Source organism: Taeniopygia guttata, chromosome 8 (assembly GCF_048771995.1).
Source record: "Taeniopygia guttata chromosome 8, bTaeGut7.mat, whole genome shotgun sequence".
NCBI lineage: Eukaryota > Metazoa > Chordata > Aves > Passeriformes > Estrildidae > Taeniopygia > Taeniopygia guttata.
In genome coordinates, this window is record NC_133033.1 from 23749702 (window position 1) to 23767708 (window position 18007).

General features: G+C 48.5%; 1 protein-coding gene across 1 annotated transcript in view; it reads right to left on the reverse strand.

The window, feature by feature from the left end:
- Nucleotides 1-18007, reverse strand: part of COLGALT2 (collagen beta(1-O)galactosyltransferase 2) — a 45100-nt gene that overhangs the window by 4165 nt on the left and 22928 nt on the right. Inside the window, exons 2-8 of the mRNA XM_030279456.4 lie at nucleotides 12534-12644; nucleotides 11133-11250; nucleotides 9846-9980; nucleotides 7043-7247; nucleotides 2754-2873; nucleotides 2205-2281; nucleotides 740-846 (exon numbers count right to left, since the gene is read on the reverse strand). Coding sequence (XP_030135316.2) covers nucleotides 740-846; nucleotides 2205-2281; nucleotides 2754-2873; nucleotides 7043-7247; nucleotides 9846-9980; nucleotides 11133-11250; nucleotides 12534-12644 — 873 coding nt within the window. The remainder of the gene's footprint in view (nucleotides 1-739; nucleotides 847-2204; nucleotides 2282-2753; nucleotides 2874-7042; nucleotides 7248-9845; nucleotides 9981-11132; nucleotides 11251-12533; nucleotides 12645-18007) is intronic.

The window sequence follows — 18007 nt, forward strand, 5'->3', positions numbered from 1 at the left end:
AAAAGGTCTTAACATACCTTAGAATCACAGAATTATTAAGATTGGAAAAGCCCTCTAATATTGTCAAATCCAAGCATGAACCCAGCAGTTCTCCCAGGGATGGGGCCTCCACCACTGTCCCACTGCCCTGGGCAGCCTGTGCCAGTGCCTGACCACCCTTGGCATGAAGAATTTTTTCCCAGTTCTCCAGCCTGAGCATTCCCTGGCACAGCTTGAGGCTTTTCCCTCTTGTCCTCTCCCTTGTTCCCCCACCCGTCCCTGTCTGTCCCCTCCTGTCAGGAGTTGTGCAGAGCCAGAAGGTGCCTCCGAGACTCCTTTTCTCCAGGCTGAGCCCCCCCCAGCTGCTCCTCAAGGCTTATGCTCCAGACCTTAGAGTAAGCTTGGAAAGGGCTGTGGCAGGGTTAACACTGCAGCACCACAGCTGTGTAGCACTAGGATGGACAATATTCCCAGGAGTTAACTGCTCCTTTCACAGAAACCTGTGATTTTAACATGATTTGGACCCTAGTCTGAACCCCAGCACCCTGGTTCTCTCTCAGAGATTGACTAATTGCAAAGCAGGAAAGAAACAGAGCAGACTTGCCCCAAACAGATGGTCAGGGAGACCCAAGTGGTGCTCAGTCCCCCACAGAACCAACCCTGCTCTGCTGGAAGTAGGTCAGGGCATCCAAGGAGATGCTGTGAAGCAGTAAAGCACATCCCCCCTCTGAAAACACCCTCAAGCCCAACCAAAACTCACTTTCCATCCACAGCCTCCACTACCTTCACTGCAATCTCCTGCTCGTAGAGCGTCCGCAGCATCCGATCCCGCCGGTCCTTGCGACGCTTCAGGTTGATCATGAAAATCTGGGCAGAAGAGAAAGACATCAGGATCTCAGACTCCCACCTGGGAGGGTGGGAGGGAGAAGGGAAGTCCTGATCCACCCCTCTCCAGCAGCCCCACTGGAAAAGCAGGTCTTGTGAAAATACCACGTGTGTTCCAAGTTGTCTAGAATTTGTCAAAAAGCTGAACTTGGTTTTGAGTTGAAAGTGTAAAGGCTTTTTCTCTAACAACTACTTTTTATGGAGTTTCATGGAGGAAACGTGCTCTTTCAGGATGAAGAAAAGTGAGGAGAGACCTGTTAGAGCCAAGTCTGTCATTTCCAAATACACAGGATGTTTAGGTTTATGTCAAACAGAGTAACATGACCATCTGCAGCATCAATCCTAGAGGAACACTGCCACTGCCTGGATTTCGGATTATCAGCAGGGCCAACAACCAAGTACAAGGCCATGGTAAATAAAGGATTTTTGTAATTATTTCAGGCACTGCAAATCCACTGTGATCCCTGCCAGAGCAGAGAGCCAAGGCTGAGAACAGAGAAGTCTGGGCAGGGCTCTGTCCAAAGCCTCGAGGAGACTGGTGGAGGGCTGAGGACTGAAGCCCTCACTGCAGGTACCCCTCAGGGGCTCAGGGATATTTTTCAGTCCCAGGCAGGCTGGTACAAGCACAGCCTCGTAGCCCATGGAGCAAATCCTCATCCCAGTAAGAAGCTGAATGAATTTCAGCTCAGCACAAATGAAATAATAATAAACTAGATAAATAAAGCACAGCCACAAGGGACAATATGGAAAAAACCTGGACCAGCTGTTCCTTAAACACAGACACAGCTGGGTCAGGTCCAGCCTCAGGAGCCCCACAAACAGATGGAGCAGAGCACACCGAGAAGACAAAGGCTCCCCTGATCCCCACAACTCCCTTAGTCCCAGAGCCAGCCTGGCAGCTGCACACACAGGGCTGCTGGCTCTGGGAATAACACAGACACCAGGCAGTCAGAGCCTGGCACGTCCCTCTCCAGGCATGGTTTGCATCCCTGGGGGTATCCAAGGTGGGCCAGAACTCAGCTGTGAGCCTGGATCCCCAACCTGCTCTCAGTTCTCCAGTGTCTCTCAGGTGAGAGAAATCCTTCCCTCCTGCCACTGGAGAGCTTTCCCAAAGGCCCAATTTCTGGCACAGATGGAAGGGAGGTCAAGCAGCTCTGCAGTCATATGTAGAGCAAACAGCACAAGAACAGGGGAGTTAACTTGTTTTTCAGCCTCACTTCTGCCTTCTCTTCCTGGCTGGATTAAAACAGAATCATGGCATGGCTCAAGTTGGAAGGGACGTTCAGGATCAGGTGATGAGTGAGAAGACAAGACAATAGCCATCAGAACAGACTCCTTACTTCATCAAACCCCATCTTGTCAGGGTGCTTCGGAGGGACTGAGATGTACTGAGAGGGCTCCACGGGAGGGCGATCGACTGAAAGAGAGGAGAGACCCCAAAGTCACCCCCGTGCACACCCTGCAGGGGACATGATGTGTCTGGAGGTGTCTCCCTCACGGGCTGGGCTCCCCTGGAGCTGGGATGAGGAGCCCCTGCAGCATGGGAACAGCAGGAAGCAGCACACGGCAAAGCCAGAGCCAGCACGTGGCTACGTGCCAGACAGACATCAGGAAGAAAACATGGATATGCAGCAGCCTTTTCCACATGAAAGATGGATTTGGTCTGGGGAAGTTGAGGGATTTTGTGGATGGGGTTGACCTGACCATGAAGCAATTAACACTCCTAGGTAGAAAAGTGGCAAAAAATTTTGAAAACTGAGTATCAGAACAAGATTAGAGCAAACAGGTTGGGATGCAGACTTGCAAGAGAAGGAGAGCTGGGCTGCTGGCAGGAGAGCTCTGCAGGCAATAACTTGGGGGTCCATCATGGCAAAGGCACAGCAACTCACTCATGGCCTCGATCAGGGTGTGCACAAAATTCTCAGCTTCCTCCTGCAGTGACTGCTGCGGCTTCAGGGGCATGGGGAGGAACCCATAGTGCTCACGGTTGCAGACGAACATCTGAATTCCTGGGGATCACAGAAAAGCAGAAACCACAGTCAGGCCTGCTAGCAGGGCATTGCACTGCTCTGTGGCTACACAGCCACAAACACACTCGTGCCAGGACCTCAGTCCCAAGAAGTTCTGCTTCATAAGCAAACAACTCAAAATCATTCCAGTTCCACTTTCTGTTTTGCCTGGCTGGCAGCAAGTGGCCTCTCTCATAGAACCAATCCCTACTGGCTGCCTAAGCCTTCAAGGGCCTGGGCTGACAGGGGATATGGCTTCCCAATGAAACAGAGTGGGTTTAGGTTGAATATTGGGGAGGAACTGTTCCCTGCGAAGGTGCTGAGGCCCTGGCACAGGGTGCCCAGAGAAGCTGTGGCTGCCCCTGGATCCCTGGCATGTCCAAGGCCAGGCTGAATGAGGCCTGGAGCAATCTGGGCTTGTGGAAGGTGTCTCTGAAACGAGGTGATCTTTAAGGTCCCTTCTAACTCAACCCATTCTGTTCTTTATCACTGCTTCTATTGTTTTGGCTAGGAAATAAAGGTCACACATTTTCACCCGTGCTGGCAAAGGCTTTAAGGAATACACATTACAACAACCTTTGAAATGCCAAGTCACCACCAAACACAGTCCTTTCCTCTCCAGAACTAATTTTTACTGTGCCCTGAAGATTAAAGGAAAATCCCTGAGCAAGACACCAGTGAGGAGAACAGATGTGATAATGTTAACACCCTTCTGCTCAAAAGCTTTTGCAACTGCTTATTGAAGGTGGGAAACAGAGAGAAGGTGCAAAGCCTGTCCTTGGAGCAGATGCATTTGCAGGGCACAGACTCACCCAGTGGGAACATCCCAGCATCAGCAGAACGCTTTTCCCTCTGGGATGACAAGGATTTGCTCACCACTGGCTGTAACTCTGCCTTTCACATCAGGGAACACGCTCAAAAGCCACATCCAGAGAGAAGCCAAGGAAGTATTTCCTTTGTTTTTCATTGAGTTCTGGTAAGGTCCTTTATTAACTCAAATCAAAGCTGCTAGAACCCAAGCAACCAGCCAAAAATTGCCTTTGTCCTTTTTTTTTTTTTTAAAAATGAAACAAGCTTAGCCAGCCCCCTCCCTCGAGGAAATAAATGAAAAGCAGACACCACCTGGTGTGCTGATGCTTTCATCTATTAGTGCCCCTAATCCATGGTATTTTTAGCAGAGTGGAACTGTTGGCACTAATGACTCCGGTGTTTCTCTTCTTTTAAGTTCTACAAGTAAATTGCTGGCTATGCTACTTGCCAAAACACATTCAGCTGTCAGCTGCAATTTAGGTAAATGGCAGAATAAAAAACTACTACCTGCAGACATTAATGGATTTGGCACTGATCTTATCAACTAATCTTATCTGGCTCACTGATTTCTGTTCTTATCTTCCGCTGCCTTGAACATATTTAATCTGCACAGATTCACACCAGTGTTCTGCTCTGTTGGGAAAAAATGGTAAAGCTTCTGTAAAGTAGGGAGGGGGACTCACTCTCCAGCTCTGTTTTGATATTAAAGTTAAATGATTGCTACAAAGGATAGAAAAAAACTACAGGTGTTTGTATTATTATTCTTAATGGGCTTTTAAAGGCAGTGTTCAGGATTTACAGTCATATCCTAAAACCACAGCTATAATTAAGGAACAAAAATTGTCTCCACTTCCCTGTGACCAGACCTTCCTGCTGGCTGGCTCAAGGGCTTCAGAGACCCAGGCTGAAAAGCAGCTCAGGAGATCATGGAATCATGGAATGGTTGGAAGGGACCTTAAAACCCATCTTCCACCCCTCCCACGGGCAGGGACACCCTCCACTAGCCCAGGTTGCTCCAAGCCCTGTCCAGCCTGGCCTTGGACACTTCCAGGGATCCAGGGGCAGCCACAGCTTCTCTGGGCACCCTGTGCCAGGGCTGCCCACCTTCACAGGGAACAGTTCCTCCAGTATCCCATCTGACCCTGCCATTCCCTCTGTCCTGTCCATCCCCTGTCCCAAGTCCCTCTCCAGCTCTCCTGGAGCCCCTTTAGGCACTGGAAGGGGCTCGAAGTTCTCACCTGAGCCTCCTTTTCTCCAGGCTGACCTGGCTGGCTAAAAGCTCTCCTGTGAGTGCAAGGGGCTCTGCAGAGTCCAGTGCTGGCAATAACACACCCACTCTGAGTTCTGTTCACATTCAGGACTCCCACACAGGCCACGTTCTCTCTCAGAGGCGGGATGCTCTTTGGAGCATCACAGAACAGCTGCTTCCAGCAGCAGATTCCCTGTTGGAAATTGGTGGCTTGTTAAGCATAGCTTTTGGCCTGGACAAAAGCCAGTATAATTTCTGACTTAAGGGAAAGTAAGTGAAATTACTCCAAAAAGAAGTTTCCCTTGAAGCTCACACATTTTTCACATTTCTGAACTTGGATGTCATCCTTTTATCCCGGGTGACAAAACTGAGCTCAGGACACAAATCAACAGTCTGAGCAGATCAGCAAGCCAGACAGCTGGAGCAAAACCTTTCATGTCATGGGTCAGTCCTGGAAAAAGCTAGTGTTCGGGGACAGAAGGAAAAAATGATGGGTTTGAATCCCTGAAATATTTCTGAAGCAGCTGGAGCTAATGCGCATGGGTTGGAGGCTGCACTTCTGGGACAGGTGTCAGAGGGAAGAAGTGGAAGGGTAGATTCCAAGTAGCCTGCTTTGCTCCCCAAACTTAAACCTCAACGCTACTCTGGAGCCAAGACATAGTACTTGGGGACATGGCTCAGTGCTGGATTGGGCAGGGCTGGGGAATACTGACTGAATGGCCTTGGGGGTCTTGACTCTGTGATTCTGCACTCATGTCCTGACCCTGAAAGTCAGGATCCTGAAGCTGCTCTGCAATTCACTTCTCACCTCTGCCTCCCAAGGGCTCCAATTTCAGCTCTTGCTGCCTCTCCTCCATCATTGATCTTATCTGACACTCCTCATCCTCTCGCAGCTGACTTTGAGAACGCCCTGCTCAGTCTGCCAAGACAACAACATCATTTTTGGTGCTATCAAGACCTGCCAACCAGACCCACCACTGAAAGGGAAGCTACAGGCAGATGGTGGCTGCTGTGCTGCTCTGGGATCAGTGGGAAGGGAGGCTCAGCCTGCAGAACAACAATAGCAACCATTCTTCACTTGGTTTGCTCCCTGCCTGCCTGTTCCCAAGAGCAGCCCTTCCTGCTCCCCTTTACATCTTCTGCAGAGCACAGGGAGCACCAACTGCACATCATTCAGAGGATTCATGAACAACTCTTCCTTGATAATTCACCCCACCGAGGCATCAACCCACTCACTTCTGAACAGAAGGCACTTATGGGTGCTGCTGAGGTTTCACCAATCCCTTTTTCCTTATAATGCCCCAAACTTTTCCCTTTTCAACACAGCAGGCAAAGAACAACACAGATGGCCATTGCATTCCGGGAGCCCCCTTCGGCTCTGACACTGCTACACACAGGGCTGGCAGCCTGGACTCTGCTGGAGACAGGACACTCCCAAGAGCCACTCTCCAGAAATAAATGGGACTAAACATCCTCACCACAAGCATGAACAGCAGCAGCACAAGGCACTTAAAGAGACAGTGATGTCTCAGCAACACCTGGAGCTCTATTTAAACATCAATAGCCAGAGATTTCCTCTCTCTGGAAGTACCCAAGGCCAGGCTGGACAGGGTTTGGAGCAACCTGGTCTAGTGGAAGGTGCCTGTGCCCATGGCAGGGTGTGGAATGAGATGATCTGTAAGGTCCCTCCTAACCTCAACTGTTCTAGGATCTCATGTTTTAAGAAGAGTCTCTTGTCCTCACCCCTCTCCTCATGGATCTTTTGGAAGTGGTAACTTAAGACACCTCACCCCCGGATCACCTTCCACTCTGCCAGCACCCACCTCTGTTCACCTGCTGTGACACAAACCAAGGGTGGAATCACATGTTTTGTCTCTGAAATATTGCCCCATCCCAAGAACAGCTCCCACATCCTCTGAAACAAGCAGCAATCCAAAACTGCCTTTCCAGTCACTTGCTGCTGGTTATCCCTGACGGGATCCCAGAGAGGAAAGGGAACAGGGTCTGAACTCCACATGGAAGTCCACCCAGAACTTTTGGGCTGTGAACCTGCAGCGAGGTCTGTGTGTCTCTAGGAGTGAGCCCTCCCCAGCAGAGGCCCTGGACACACCTGCTTGGCGACTGGAGAAGGCAAAGACCATGATATCATCGAAACTCCAGGTGTAGTCCTGGTGTGGGGGGTAGAAGGCCAGCTTGGCAGAGGCCTCCTTCCTCAGGTCAATGAGGAACGTGGAATGGATCATGGGGACAGCAAAACAGCCCATCCTCTTCCACTCCCGAATCAGGGGATACTCCAAGGTCCTCTTGTAGTAGCCCTGAAACCACAAAGAGGGGGCTGTTGTCACAAGACATTCCTGTTTCAAAGCTGTTCCTTAGCTAAAGCTCACACCCAGAGCTCCAGCAGAGGTTCACCAGGGCTCAACTCTCAGCTTTTTCAGTGGCTCCCATCTGGAAATGGCTCAGCCAAGTATTTAGAAACAGTCTTCATCCCCAAAATTAAAGATTGACCTTCTGCCTACTTTATAGGAGCTCTTGGAGAGCCCAACCTTTCCACTGCAAAATTCCCCTGCAATGGAACTTCAAATCTCAGACTATTTTCTCCTGGTTCTTCAAAACCCTTTTTGTGCTTAGACTCTCCAGCCTGATCCTGGAAGCTGCTGAGCATCCATGACATCCTCCACGTTCAACAAGCACGAAGTCCATTTACTACCTCAGAGAGTAGGACCTGCACATTAATTTTATCCATAAATTATATCCTATCCATATCTTTAAAATGAATAATTTGTTGTCACTGCAGTGAAGGCAACATCTCAGTCTCCATCAGCTGTGTAAGAATCCCTGCTTCCTCCATCCTGGGGCAAGCAGGTTGGATACTCACTCCTGACTCTGTGTAGGGAGGCACTGGGTAATTCCCTGTACCCAGGAGCTCCCCCAGACTTCCAGCACTCTGGGTGCAATACCCACAGTGTGTGGCTCATGTGGAAATAAATACAATTAATTCCTCCAGGAAGAAAACCCTAGAGCATCAAACTGACATCTGGAGGGCTGAATCCAGAGCAGATTCTGGGCTTTACAGAAATAATGAGTCATCAGAAGAAGTTAAAGCTCCATTTCTGTTCTCTTTTCCATGCACATTCAGGCACTGGCTGAGCAAAAGCCAACAGAACTGCTCTGCCCTGGGCTGTGTGGGGCCACAGCGTGGTGCAGTGTGCCTGGTTATGGATCTGCCATCTCCCTCTGCCTTTTGGGTACACTGTGACCATACTGTGAGGATGGGATATCCCAAACACGGCCATCCTGACTGCCACATGAAGGAGCAGATGGGAAGAGATGTGACTGGCATTCCCACCAAAGGAAGGGTTAACACACCCACCCTTTAACAGACCCCTGAGAATGCCCACAAGTGAAGATGTTGGACACTCATCTTTCCTCCTCCAGTGGCTCACCCTGGGTTTTTGGGCCTGTCCCCTGCTCATAAATCACGTGTAGGCAAAGAGAGCTCAGACTCCCCCACACTGCTGCCCCTCCCAAAGTTTGCTCGGTGACAGATAAATGTCAGCCTGTCTGGAGCTGGGCTTGGCTCGCTGTGGCTCTGGGCTGGGGGGAGGCTGTGGTTCAGGATGTGCTCCAGCTGTGATTCCCTCCCCAGGTCCCCTGGGAGAGCAAGGCTGAGCACACAAAGCCCTGGAACCGCATGGAGAAGCAAGAGAAAAGGAAAAATAAAGGAAGAACTTTCCTGTTCACTCCAGCAGGATTTTTTTTTTTTTAACCAAATTTTGCAAGATGCCTTTGCTGGTTTTCCTCTCCCCTTTTCTCAGATAGTGCTGGCAATGGTGGCAACTTCCTGCTGGAGAGGTAGGGCTGGGGCTGGCACATGGGCAGGGATCCACTTCAGCCTGGGAAGCAGGGCTGAGGTACCCCAGTGGAAAACCTGGCTGACTCTAGACTCAGCCTTAAAAACTTAAAGTACAATCGATACCTTTGCTATCAAGTTTATATCTCCATTTTCAAACAAAGCAAACAAACCCAAGTGAAACAAGTAAACACACCTCGTCACACCCCCTTTCTTATTTCTCTATTTACTTCCCAAGAATTTGGAAAGTTTGGGACCTTTTCCTGCTATTTTTTATCCAATTATGCAGTCTGAACTGTGGAACTCTTTGCCAGAAAACGGTGTGGGTGCCAAAAAATAGATTCAGACAGGGATTTCTGTAGAATAATAATAAAAAAAAAATCACTGAGAGCTTTAAAGACAAATATATTCCTCAAAAACCCAGAAGGGGATTGCCAGAGGAAAGAAAAGTATTTTGGGGAAGTAACATTTTTGCCCTACCCTTATACTATTCCCTAGACATCTGCAGATGAACCTGTGCTCTGACGTAATGCAGTTGTTACGTGGGTCAGAAGTAACATTAAAAGGTAACACTGAAAAGGTAACATGAAACTCTAATTTTTAGGCTCAGCACCAGTACCTGTTACATGCACACTTCAGCACACACACTCCCTACAAGGCAAAGGATGTTGCCCCACTTCAAAAATCTTGTTCATAGATGAGAAAGATAACTTAGACACAATGGAGATCTGTGGAAAGAAAAGCAAATTCCTCTTGGATTAGCATCACTATATAAAAAAACTGGCCTAAAATTATGCACCAAGGGTTTTAAGGCCATTACAGAAACACAGAACCACCTTAAAACATTTCTGATCTGTTTATCAGTATGGTTTGTGTGGGATCATACCACATGCTAACAACACCTCAAGAGCTACAGCAGCTGCTGTTCAGAAGAAGGCTAGAGCAGCAGATGGGAAAGCCCAGGGAACGGGAAGGATGCCTGCTGCTCCAGAGACAGGGGCAGGAGCCCCTGGAGGACACCACTCACACAGCCCCCAGCACCCTTCAGGAGGTCACCTGCCTGGGGAGTGATGCCACACCAGAAGTTGGAGTAGAGGGAGCGGGACTCGAGCATCGGTGCCACCAGGGTCTTGTTTTCTGCTATCAGCAGGTTCAGGGTCTCTGGGTTGGTCAGTAAATTATCTGCATCAGTAAACTAGAGAAGGAAGAGGAAAAACAACCTGTTACCAGATGAAACAATATGATTGCCCTGATGCTTTCTTGGGAATGAGGCAGCCAGAGACACTTGACACAGGCCCAGGGCAGTGCCCGTCCCCTGTGCTGCCACTGCTAGGGCACAATGAGGGGCTGGAGCGTGTCCAGGGAAGGGAACGGTGATGGGAAAGTGGCTGGAGCCCCAGGAGTGGCTGAGGGAGCTGGGAAGGGGCTCAGCCTGGAGAAAAGGAGGCTCAGGGGGGACCTTCTGGCTCTGCACAGCTCCTGACAGGAGGGGCCAGCCAGGAGGTTTGGGCTCTGCACATGGAAAGTTTAGCTTGGATATTAGCAAAACATCTTTCTAAAAGAATGGCCAGGCATTGAAATAGGCTGTCCAGGGCAGGGGTGCAGTCACCACCCCTGGAAGTGTTTGAAAAATCTGTGCATCTGGCACCTGGGAATGTGGCTTAATGGTGAACATGGCAGGTCAACAACCGGACTCAGAGATCTCAGGCCTTCTCCAGCCTTAGCAACTTTATTATTCCATGAGGTCAGCAAAAAAACACCCTAAAAGCAGTGAGCTGGTGGGTTTGACTCCCTAGGGCAAAACCTGGGGGCAGCTGCTCCTGGGCACAGCAATGAGATGGGCAGAGAGCTTCCCTGGCTCCATACAACCCCATGCCAGCACATGGACCAGGGACCTGCCAGGGAAAATAACATCACTGGAAATTCAGGATGAGTTCGTTCTGTGAAAAGCATCAAAAACAACTCCTCAACTGCCCTCACACCTCACCTTGCTTGAAGGCTTTGGGAACACCCTCCTCACAGTGACCAAAGGCAGCATCTTCCCACTTCTCTGCACAACTATTTCCCTTACATTTCATCAGGTGGGGGCTCAATCTGGGGGACCCTTGCAGGTATCCCTCACCACCAGGACTGAGTTAAATCCTGATGCCTGTGGAGAAAGCGCCAAACTAAGCCAGGACTCACCTCCTTCACTGCAAAGTCTCTGGCTCACCAGACCAAGAAATGACCCACGATATCTCAACCTGTCTTTAGCTGGAGAGAAAACTTTTTGACAGCCCCCAGTACCCAATGAGCACCTGGAAAGCTTTTACCTGAGGCCAGATAATAAAGCAAACCTCGTGCTTACCAGGATATAGTCTGACCACTTCTCCCGGGCAGTGCGCAGGGCAGCCTGTCGCAGCTTCATCACGTGAGTGAATCGAGAGCTTGGCCAATGCTTGGGCCCAATTTCTTCTGGGTAAGACCTAGAAAAGAAATACAAAGTGACTGTATATATACATATATATATCTATAATACAAAGCACAGAAGGCACCAGAGAAAAAGCAGTGCCAGTTTTCTGACCACACCACCCAGGGCAGGAGCTGCTGTGGCAGCGGAGAAGGGACCCTCCAAACCCACCTGCAGCTCCCTGACCCTGCCTGACCTGGGGTACAAACTCATCTGCCCTCTGCTAGGCTGCCAACCCTGCTCCCCTCGGCCCAGCAGAACCAGCAGGGCTGGGATGTGAGGATGAAGGCAGCCTGGCCTCCCCTGGGGCTCTGGGCATTATTAGGAACTGCTAACACATCCCAGGAGCAGCCCCTGAATCTCCCAATACCCCACAAGCCCCAGCACAGCAGCAAAGTCACACGCACGGCTCTGCCTTCCGGATCAGCTCCAAAAGCAATGGCTTTTCAACAAAGATGAAGGGAACTCAGGAGCAGATCCCAATGAGGAATAAAAATCCAGGACTTTGAAACAGTGCCAGCATAAGTCAGGGAAGGAGCTAAGAATTTCAAAAGCTTTTTGCAGAACTTAAGCAAAGCTTGGCAGGATGAAGGAAACTCAAATCAAATGAAAGGATTAAAAATGTCAATTAAACCAGCACTCCCTGGGGTTTGTTCCACAAACTCCCTCATCACTGCAGTGAGGAACTCGAATATAAAAGCAAGCCTAAAGGAAGGGGAAATTGATGTAATTTTCCTTGATGGAAGAAACTGAAAACAGGACAAACCCAGGAGCAGCTAATCTTAAAAATAAGTAAAAATTAAAGTAATAAAAACCCAATACACCATATTTCAAAGCAATTGTCCTGAAAATCATGTAAGGCATAATATGTGCCATTGTGCCATTAAATCTAGTTCTCTGGCTCAGCACTTACTGAATATTTGATGTGTCAGAGCTTTCACAGATGCTATGGAATGGGCTGTAATTTCTCTGCTTCCTTGCAAATAAAGAATGAGAATTTTAATTCCCTGTAGCTCTTGACATAATTTGTTTACTGTACAAAGAGAGCAGTGACAGATGCTAAATAACTGAATGGAAAATAGTTTCTTCCACAAAATTCTGCATGAGGTGCTTCACTGAAGTCAGAGACCTTGCTACAGAGACCTTACCTCACCTTTTTCCCTAAGAATACAATTTTAATAGGACAGACTCCAGAAAGTAAACAATCCACATTTTAACGCTTGGACATTTAGTACCAGCTCCTGGTTTGGAAACAGAAAACCACAGGAATTTGGGCTGTGCAACCTCCCAGGTACTCACGGGGGTTCCTCCATGGGCCTCCACTCCACATCGTGGTACAGGTGCTGCACATTCTTCAGCCACTCCCTGAGGATTGCTGTGGTGTTGTCAATGTTGTGGTCAGTGGCTGCCCTGGCAAAGCAAGAGCAAAGGAAGCACATTAGCACAAGGTTTGTGACTTTGCCTAATCCCCTGCTTTCCCAGGGAGCCCTCTGTCCAGTCCAGCCACCAAAAAAGACAAGACACAGAAGAGGTTTAACCCCAGCTGGCAACTGAGACCACCACTGTGGAAAGGGGAACGACACAAAGCCCGTGGGCTGACAAAAGAACCATGTCATAACTGAAACAAATGACTAAAATGTGCCTTTAGTGCAGGGGAGGGACACAGTGCTTGCTGAAGAATGTTTTTTTTCCCTCAGGGCTGAGCTAAACAGCCTGGAACAGGAGGCACAGATTCACATCCCTGACAGCAATCCCATGGAGATGCTCCCAGAGGGAGCTGCTCTCTGCCTGGGATGCTCAAGGCTTCACAGGACAAGTGAGCCAAGTCCCATCCCAGCTGCTCCTCCCCAGTGCCTTCCCTTTGCACCCCCAGCATGGGGCTGTGCCAGATCCCACCACTAACTCCTGCCACTGGAAGGGCTGCTCATTTTTCCTAGTTAGAATGGGCAGGAAAGCACAGTCCTGTGGCAGGGCACAGCTCACCAAGCTCACTGGGAATTTATAATCCCTTCATATTCCCCTGGGAGTAAAAATATTCCCACAAGGTTTGGTGCAGACAGCAAAGCCAGCGTGGAATATCACTGAGGGAGGTTGCTGGAAGCTCCCCTCAACTGCTATACATTTCTTGTTTTATCCTCCAGCTCCACGGACCCAAAGGCACTTCCCAGAACATCCTCCACCCTACTTAAAGCCAGAGTTCCCTGTAGCCAAGGGAGGACATGCAGAAAGGAGCCACATCCCAAACCCTACAGCTACTCCAAAGCTATTTCAGGAAAATACCTCCACTTCAAGTCACTGTATGACCCTACAGATGAAAACCAGGACATGAACCCTTTTCAGTTTGTGCAACAGGAACATACCATTCCCATGGGGTCTAGCCTGCTTTAAAGTAAAAAAGAACTGAGAACTTGGATTTTCAGTTTATTTATAGCCAGAACACCCCAATCACTTAAGGCCAGGAGGCTTATTTGTTGCATATTTATTCATGTCTGCTGAAACAATAAATAGTGAAAGTTCAGCAAGTGTTAGAGGTTGGCTCCTGTGTCATTAACTGCTCTCCTGTGACAGAGCAAGGCTGGACTTAGTCATGGCTTCAGGGTTTGCTTTACTCCACGACCCTGACTCATGCTGCACTGCAGATCTAGTTTGCAATGATGTTCAAACTGCACTAGAAAAGTCTCAGCACCAACTTGGTGTAAGTCCAACTTGCTCCACGGGTTTTATGGATGAAGCTCATCCCCTGGAGCCCATTTTTACACACTTCCTTGGGCTCCCACAGCCACCAAGGCATTTCACAGGTCTCACTCTGCCTTCCTCCCACGTTCCAGCTGCACAGTCAGCAAACAGCTCCAGAATTCCTAAAATACCAGAGACCTGGGGAAATGGCTTCATGTTCATGGTCGTCACTGGAGCTGCAGTGGCACCAAGAAGGTGTCACTGGGGCCACAATGCAACTGGGCATCACACAAACCAGGCCAAGAGGACAGTGGTCACCCTGGGGAATGTTGCAGCTCATCCCACAACATCCTCTTTTCCAGGTCCAGACCAGCCTTAAGGACCATGGAGACACCTTAAAGTAAGCACACAGCTCTCACAGAGTCAGCTCCACATGCCCCTTTCCCTCAGCAAGCTTCATCCCATTCTTTCTAACCTCATCCCAGTCCTTCTGACCTCACACGGTATCAATGGGAACACGTGAAAGGATTTGCTGTGGTCTGGGCAGGGAAAGGGGAAGCTCCAGCTGCATACATGTCAAACTAATCTCAGTTTTATGTTGGCTGCTCCCATCTCAGCCTGGAGATCCTTCTCCATTCAACTTTGTGCACACACTAGCCCAAAATATTTTAGATGGAGAGCTGTTTGCAGGGCTGTGCAATAGAAACCCAGAGCTCTCAAATGAACACAAATTTCTGTGACAACATGAAAACAAAGAGTCATCCAGCCTCAGAGAAAAGGATTACCATGATGGAAAGCTGTTTCCTCAGTGGCTCAGAGTTGCTACACAAAGCCCAAATCTCTGACTAGCAGAAGAAACCCTGAAGTTGAATGACAGCAATTGGCAGAGTTAGAGGAAGACCTCTGCCTCCCTAAGCACAACAAGGGGGGTGAAGGATGCTCTTCCCATCATACCTGGAGTACCCCATCCTGCTCCTGGTGGGGCAGCAGGCCCTTGACAAAATTCACCCTGGATGACACTGTCAGCCAACATCCTCCAGCCAGAAGCAAGACAAGCACATGGAGCTGAAGGGATCTCTAGCTCTACCCACAAGGAATCTGCAGGAAGAAAATGGCATTTTCCAACCCAAACCATTCCATTATTCTATGACTTTAGTGCCCAGGCTGTCATGGTGAGACACAGAAGGTAAATCCACATCCCACTGGACCTCTCAGAGGCATGGAGCAGCCAAGGCTCTGGCACAAAGGAGGGACAGCTCTCTCCAGGACTATCCACCCAGCAGCATTTCTAAGCCCAAAAGCCCTCAAAGGCAATAAAGTCTGTTCCACCCTGGATGAAACACGTCCTATGACTAGCAGTTTGGCAAACCTTTGTTCTTCCAGCTTTCAGCTCAAAAAACCCAACCAAAAAAGATCCAAACCAAACCAACCTCCCCCCAAAACAACCCGAGCCATTACAAAAGCAATTATCACTATTTGTTACAGAATAATTAATTTAAGATAAAACAGTATCAGCACTGACTCTTTTTTGTAGTATCTGAACCAGTCCACCTTTCCCCTCAGAAAAATAACTCTGGTGTTTGCAATAGCACTGTGTGGAAAAACAGGCATGTACTTTATTTTTCCCTCTTTTTTTCCTCTTTTTTTTTTTTTTTTTTTGAAATGACAACCTCTGCACAAGAAAAACAAGCTAATTAAAATGTGAGCAGGACTTCTCACTGGGAGCAAGAGCTCCTCAAGCCCTGAAAGGCACATCAGGACACTCCACATTATAAACACTTCTTCTGTAGCACTCTGTAGCATTTCAAGAAGCCAAGTACATGGCTAAGACTTCAGTTCACTGGTGAGAACACGCCACACAAGAGATGCTATCATCTCTGCCCACATGCTTGTCCTGGAAAAGTGTTTCTATTCCATCCTTTATCCATACTGGTCCATGATCCACACTTGACAGGATGAAGAGAGTACATCACTGTAACCCAGTTCCACTCAGCTCACATGGCCCTTAGACTAAGGCAGTGCCTGGATTTTTAGCTTTATTTTCTGAAAGCAAGTTGGTAAGCACAGCACTATTATCTGCGTGGGAGTCTATCAGCAATATCGCTGAGCTTGCACCAGGTTCAAATCCCGTTTTTTGAGTGAATCAGCAACACCATTTTCAAGAGCTGATTAAAAATATCTAGGATTTAATTAAAGAAAAAAGGTCCCCTACAAGATTTACAACCTAAAGCCTGTGCAACACAACTAGGGAAAAAATAGAGGAAAAGAATGAATCCATCCCACTCTTTTCAGAAAAGAAAGTTCAATAAATAGACCAGAACATACCTCTAGATGGACACCTCTATTCCAGTAACATGGCAGCTTTTTCCACTCAGATTTAAACCCATTTCCAATAAACAGAAGTTACATTTTTGAAAAGTTTGAGTGAGAATGTTCGTACAGGGGCTTATGTCGACAGAACTACGACCACTTCAATATTTATTTTGGCTTTACCCAGGAGTCGTACCATGGACACAAGCCCTCATTGTTCATGCTCAGCAAAGTACCCCCTCCCAAAAAACTCATGGATCATGTACAGTGGAAAATCAAAGCACCATGTTAAGCACCTTCTGTTTTAATTAAGTAATGTGAGTAGCAGCACATGCAGAAAACAGCTCCTTTTACAAACTGCTCGTATTTTTAGCTTGATAATGTCCCCTCAAATTATGTTTGCAAGGGTGAGTTAATTTAGGCTTTGATGCTTGTTCTCCTCTTTTCCTCCCCAAAAAGGGAATGAAAAATAACAATTCCCCCTTTTTTACTTCTCCACACTCTGGCCTATTCTTCCAAGCTATTTAGTTCATTTACCTCAGGCACTGGGTCAGAGGAGAAAATTTTCACCTTCACCATCTGCATAGGAAAAGTACTAGAGGACAAAATGCATCCTGTGTGCTGCTGGCTTGTCAGAGTATGGGGTTATGCTGAGGCACAAGCTGAGGCAAACTCCACAGCCAGGGCCCAGCAGTAATTTTCCTACTGAATTTAACATTTACCACCCTCTCCCTTCAGCAAACAGGGTGGGAAGGACAGCTTCAAACAGGGGTCAGTGCTTCACTTATAAGCACTGCAGAGCTGAGCGAGGACTGGCTGGAGACAGCCTGCTTTCAAAAACAAAAGCTGTAAGGAGCTTTTGCTGTTTTTTCCTTTCCCTTTCTGTCAGTGCTCTGAAGACTGCTGGGCTCGAGGAGGGTTTTGGGTTCACCCTTTATGGCTGTGAGAGCCAAATCTGCACACCCAGGTTCCAGTGGGCCCTTCCCATCACTCTGCTGAGAACACACAGAGGATTACAGTGGTCAGGAGGCTGCTGATGCTGGGGTTGCACTGAAAATGGTTCACAGGAGGAGGATGCACTTGGTTTTCCAGGGTCCCTGCTGCTTGCAGAACTAAGTTGTGAATGCAGCCAAATTCCACAAAGCCCCAGGGATAGCCATGTAAACTGTCTCCCTTGGTTCCTCTCTGCCTGTAGCCAGGGGTTCACTTCACCCACGAGGCCTGCTATGGGATGTGGTCCAATATTGAGTTCCACTGAAGCAAGAGCCATGGATGGCCATGTGCCCTAAACCCACAGGGTCTCCTCCAAAGCAAAACCCCAAGTCAATGGAAAGCCTGTTAGGAGATCATTTCCAACAACTGTTACACAGAAACTGGGGACAAAACACCAGTACTTCCCCTTGGCCCTTTTCCTGAGAGCTGAGCAGCAATAAAACATTCAGAGAGAGGTAACAGCTCACACCAAAGTGATGGAGAAAGCACATTTCTGTGTGCTGTTCCACAACTTGTGCTAACAGAGGTGCTCAAATGTTCTAGGACAAAGTTCAGCCCTCAGAGCAGGACTCAGCATCCTCCTGAGCACCTTCTGAGCTGAGCCAGCAGGAACAGGCACTGCCCAGGGGGTTCCCTAGTGCTCTGGGGAGACTCCAGGGATTTCAGACCCCAGAGCATTGGAAAAATCCACACCACTTCATCCAGCCACTATTAATAATTGACTCCAGCAGCCCCATGCTTTTTTCCACAACACACAATGAACAGAGCACAGGATGGGAGTTTTAACCTCTGAA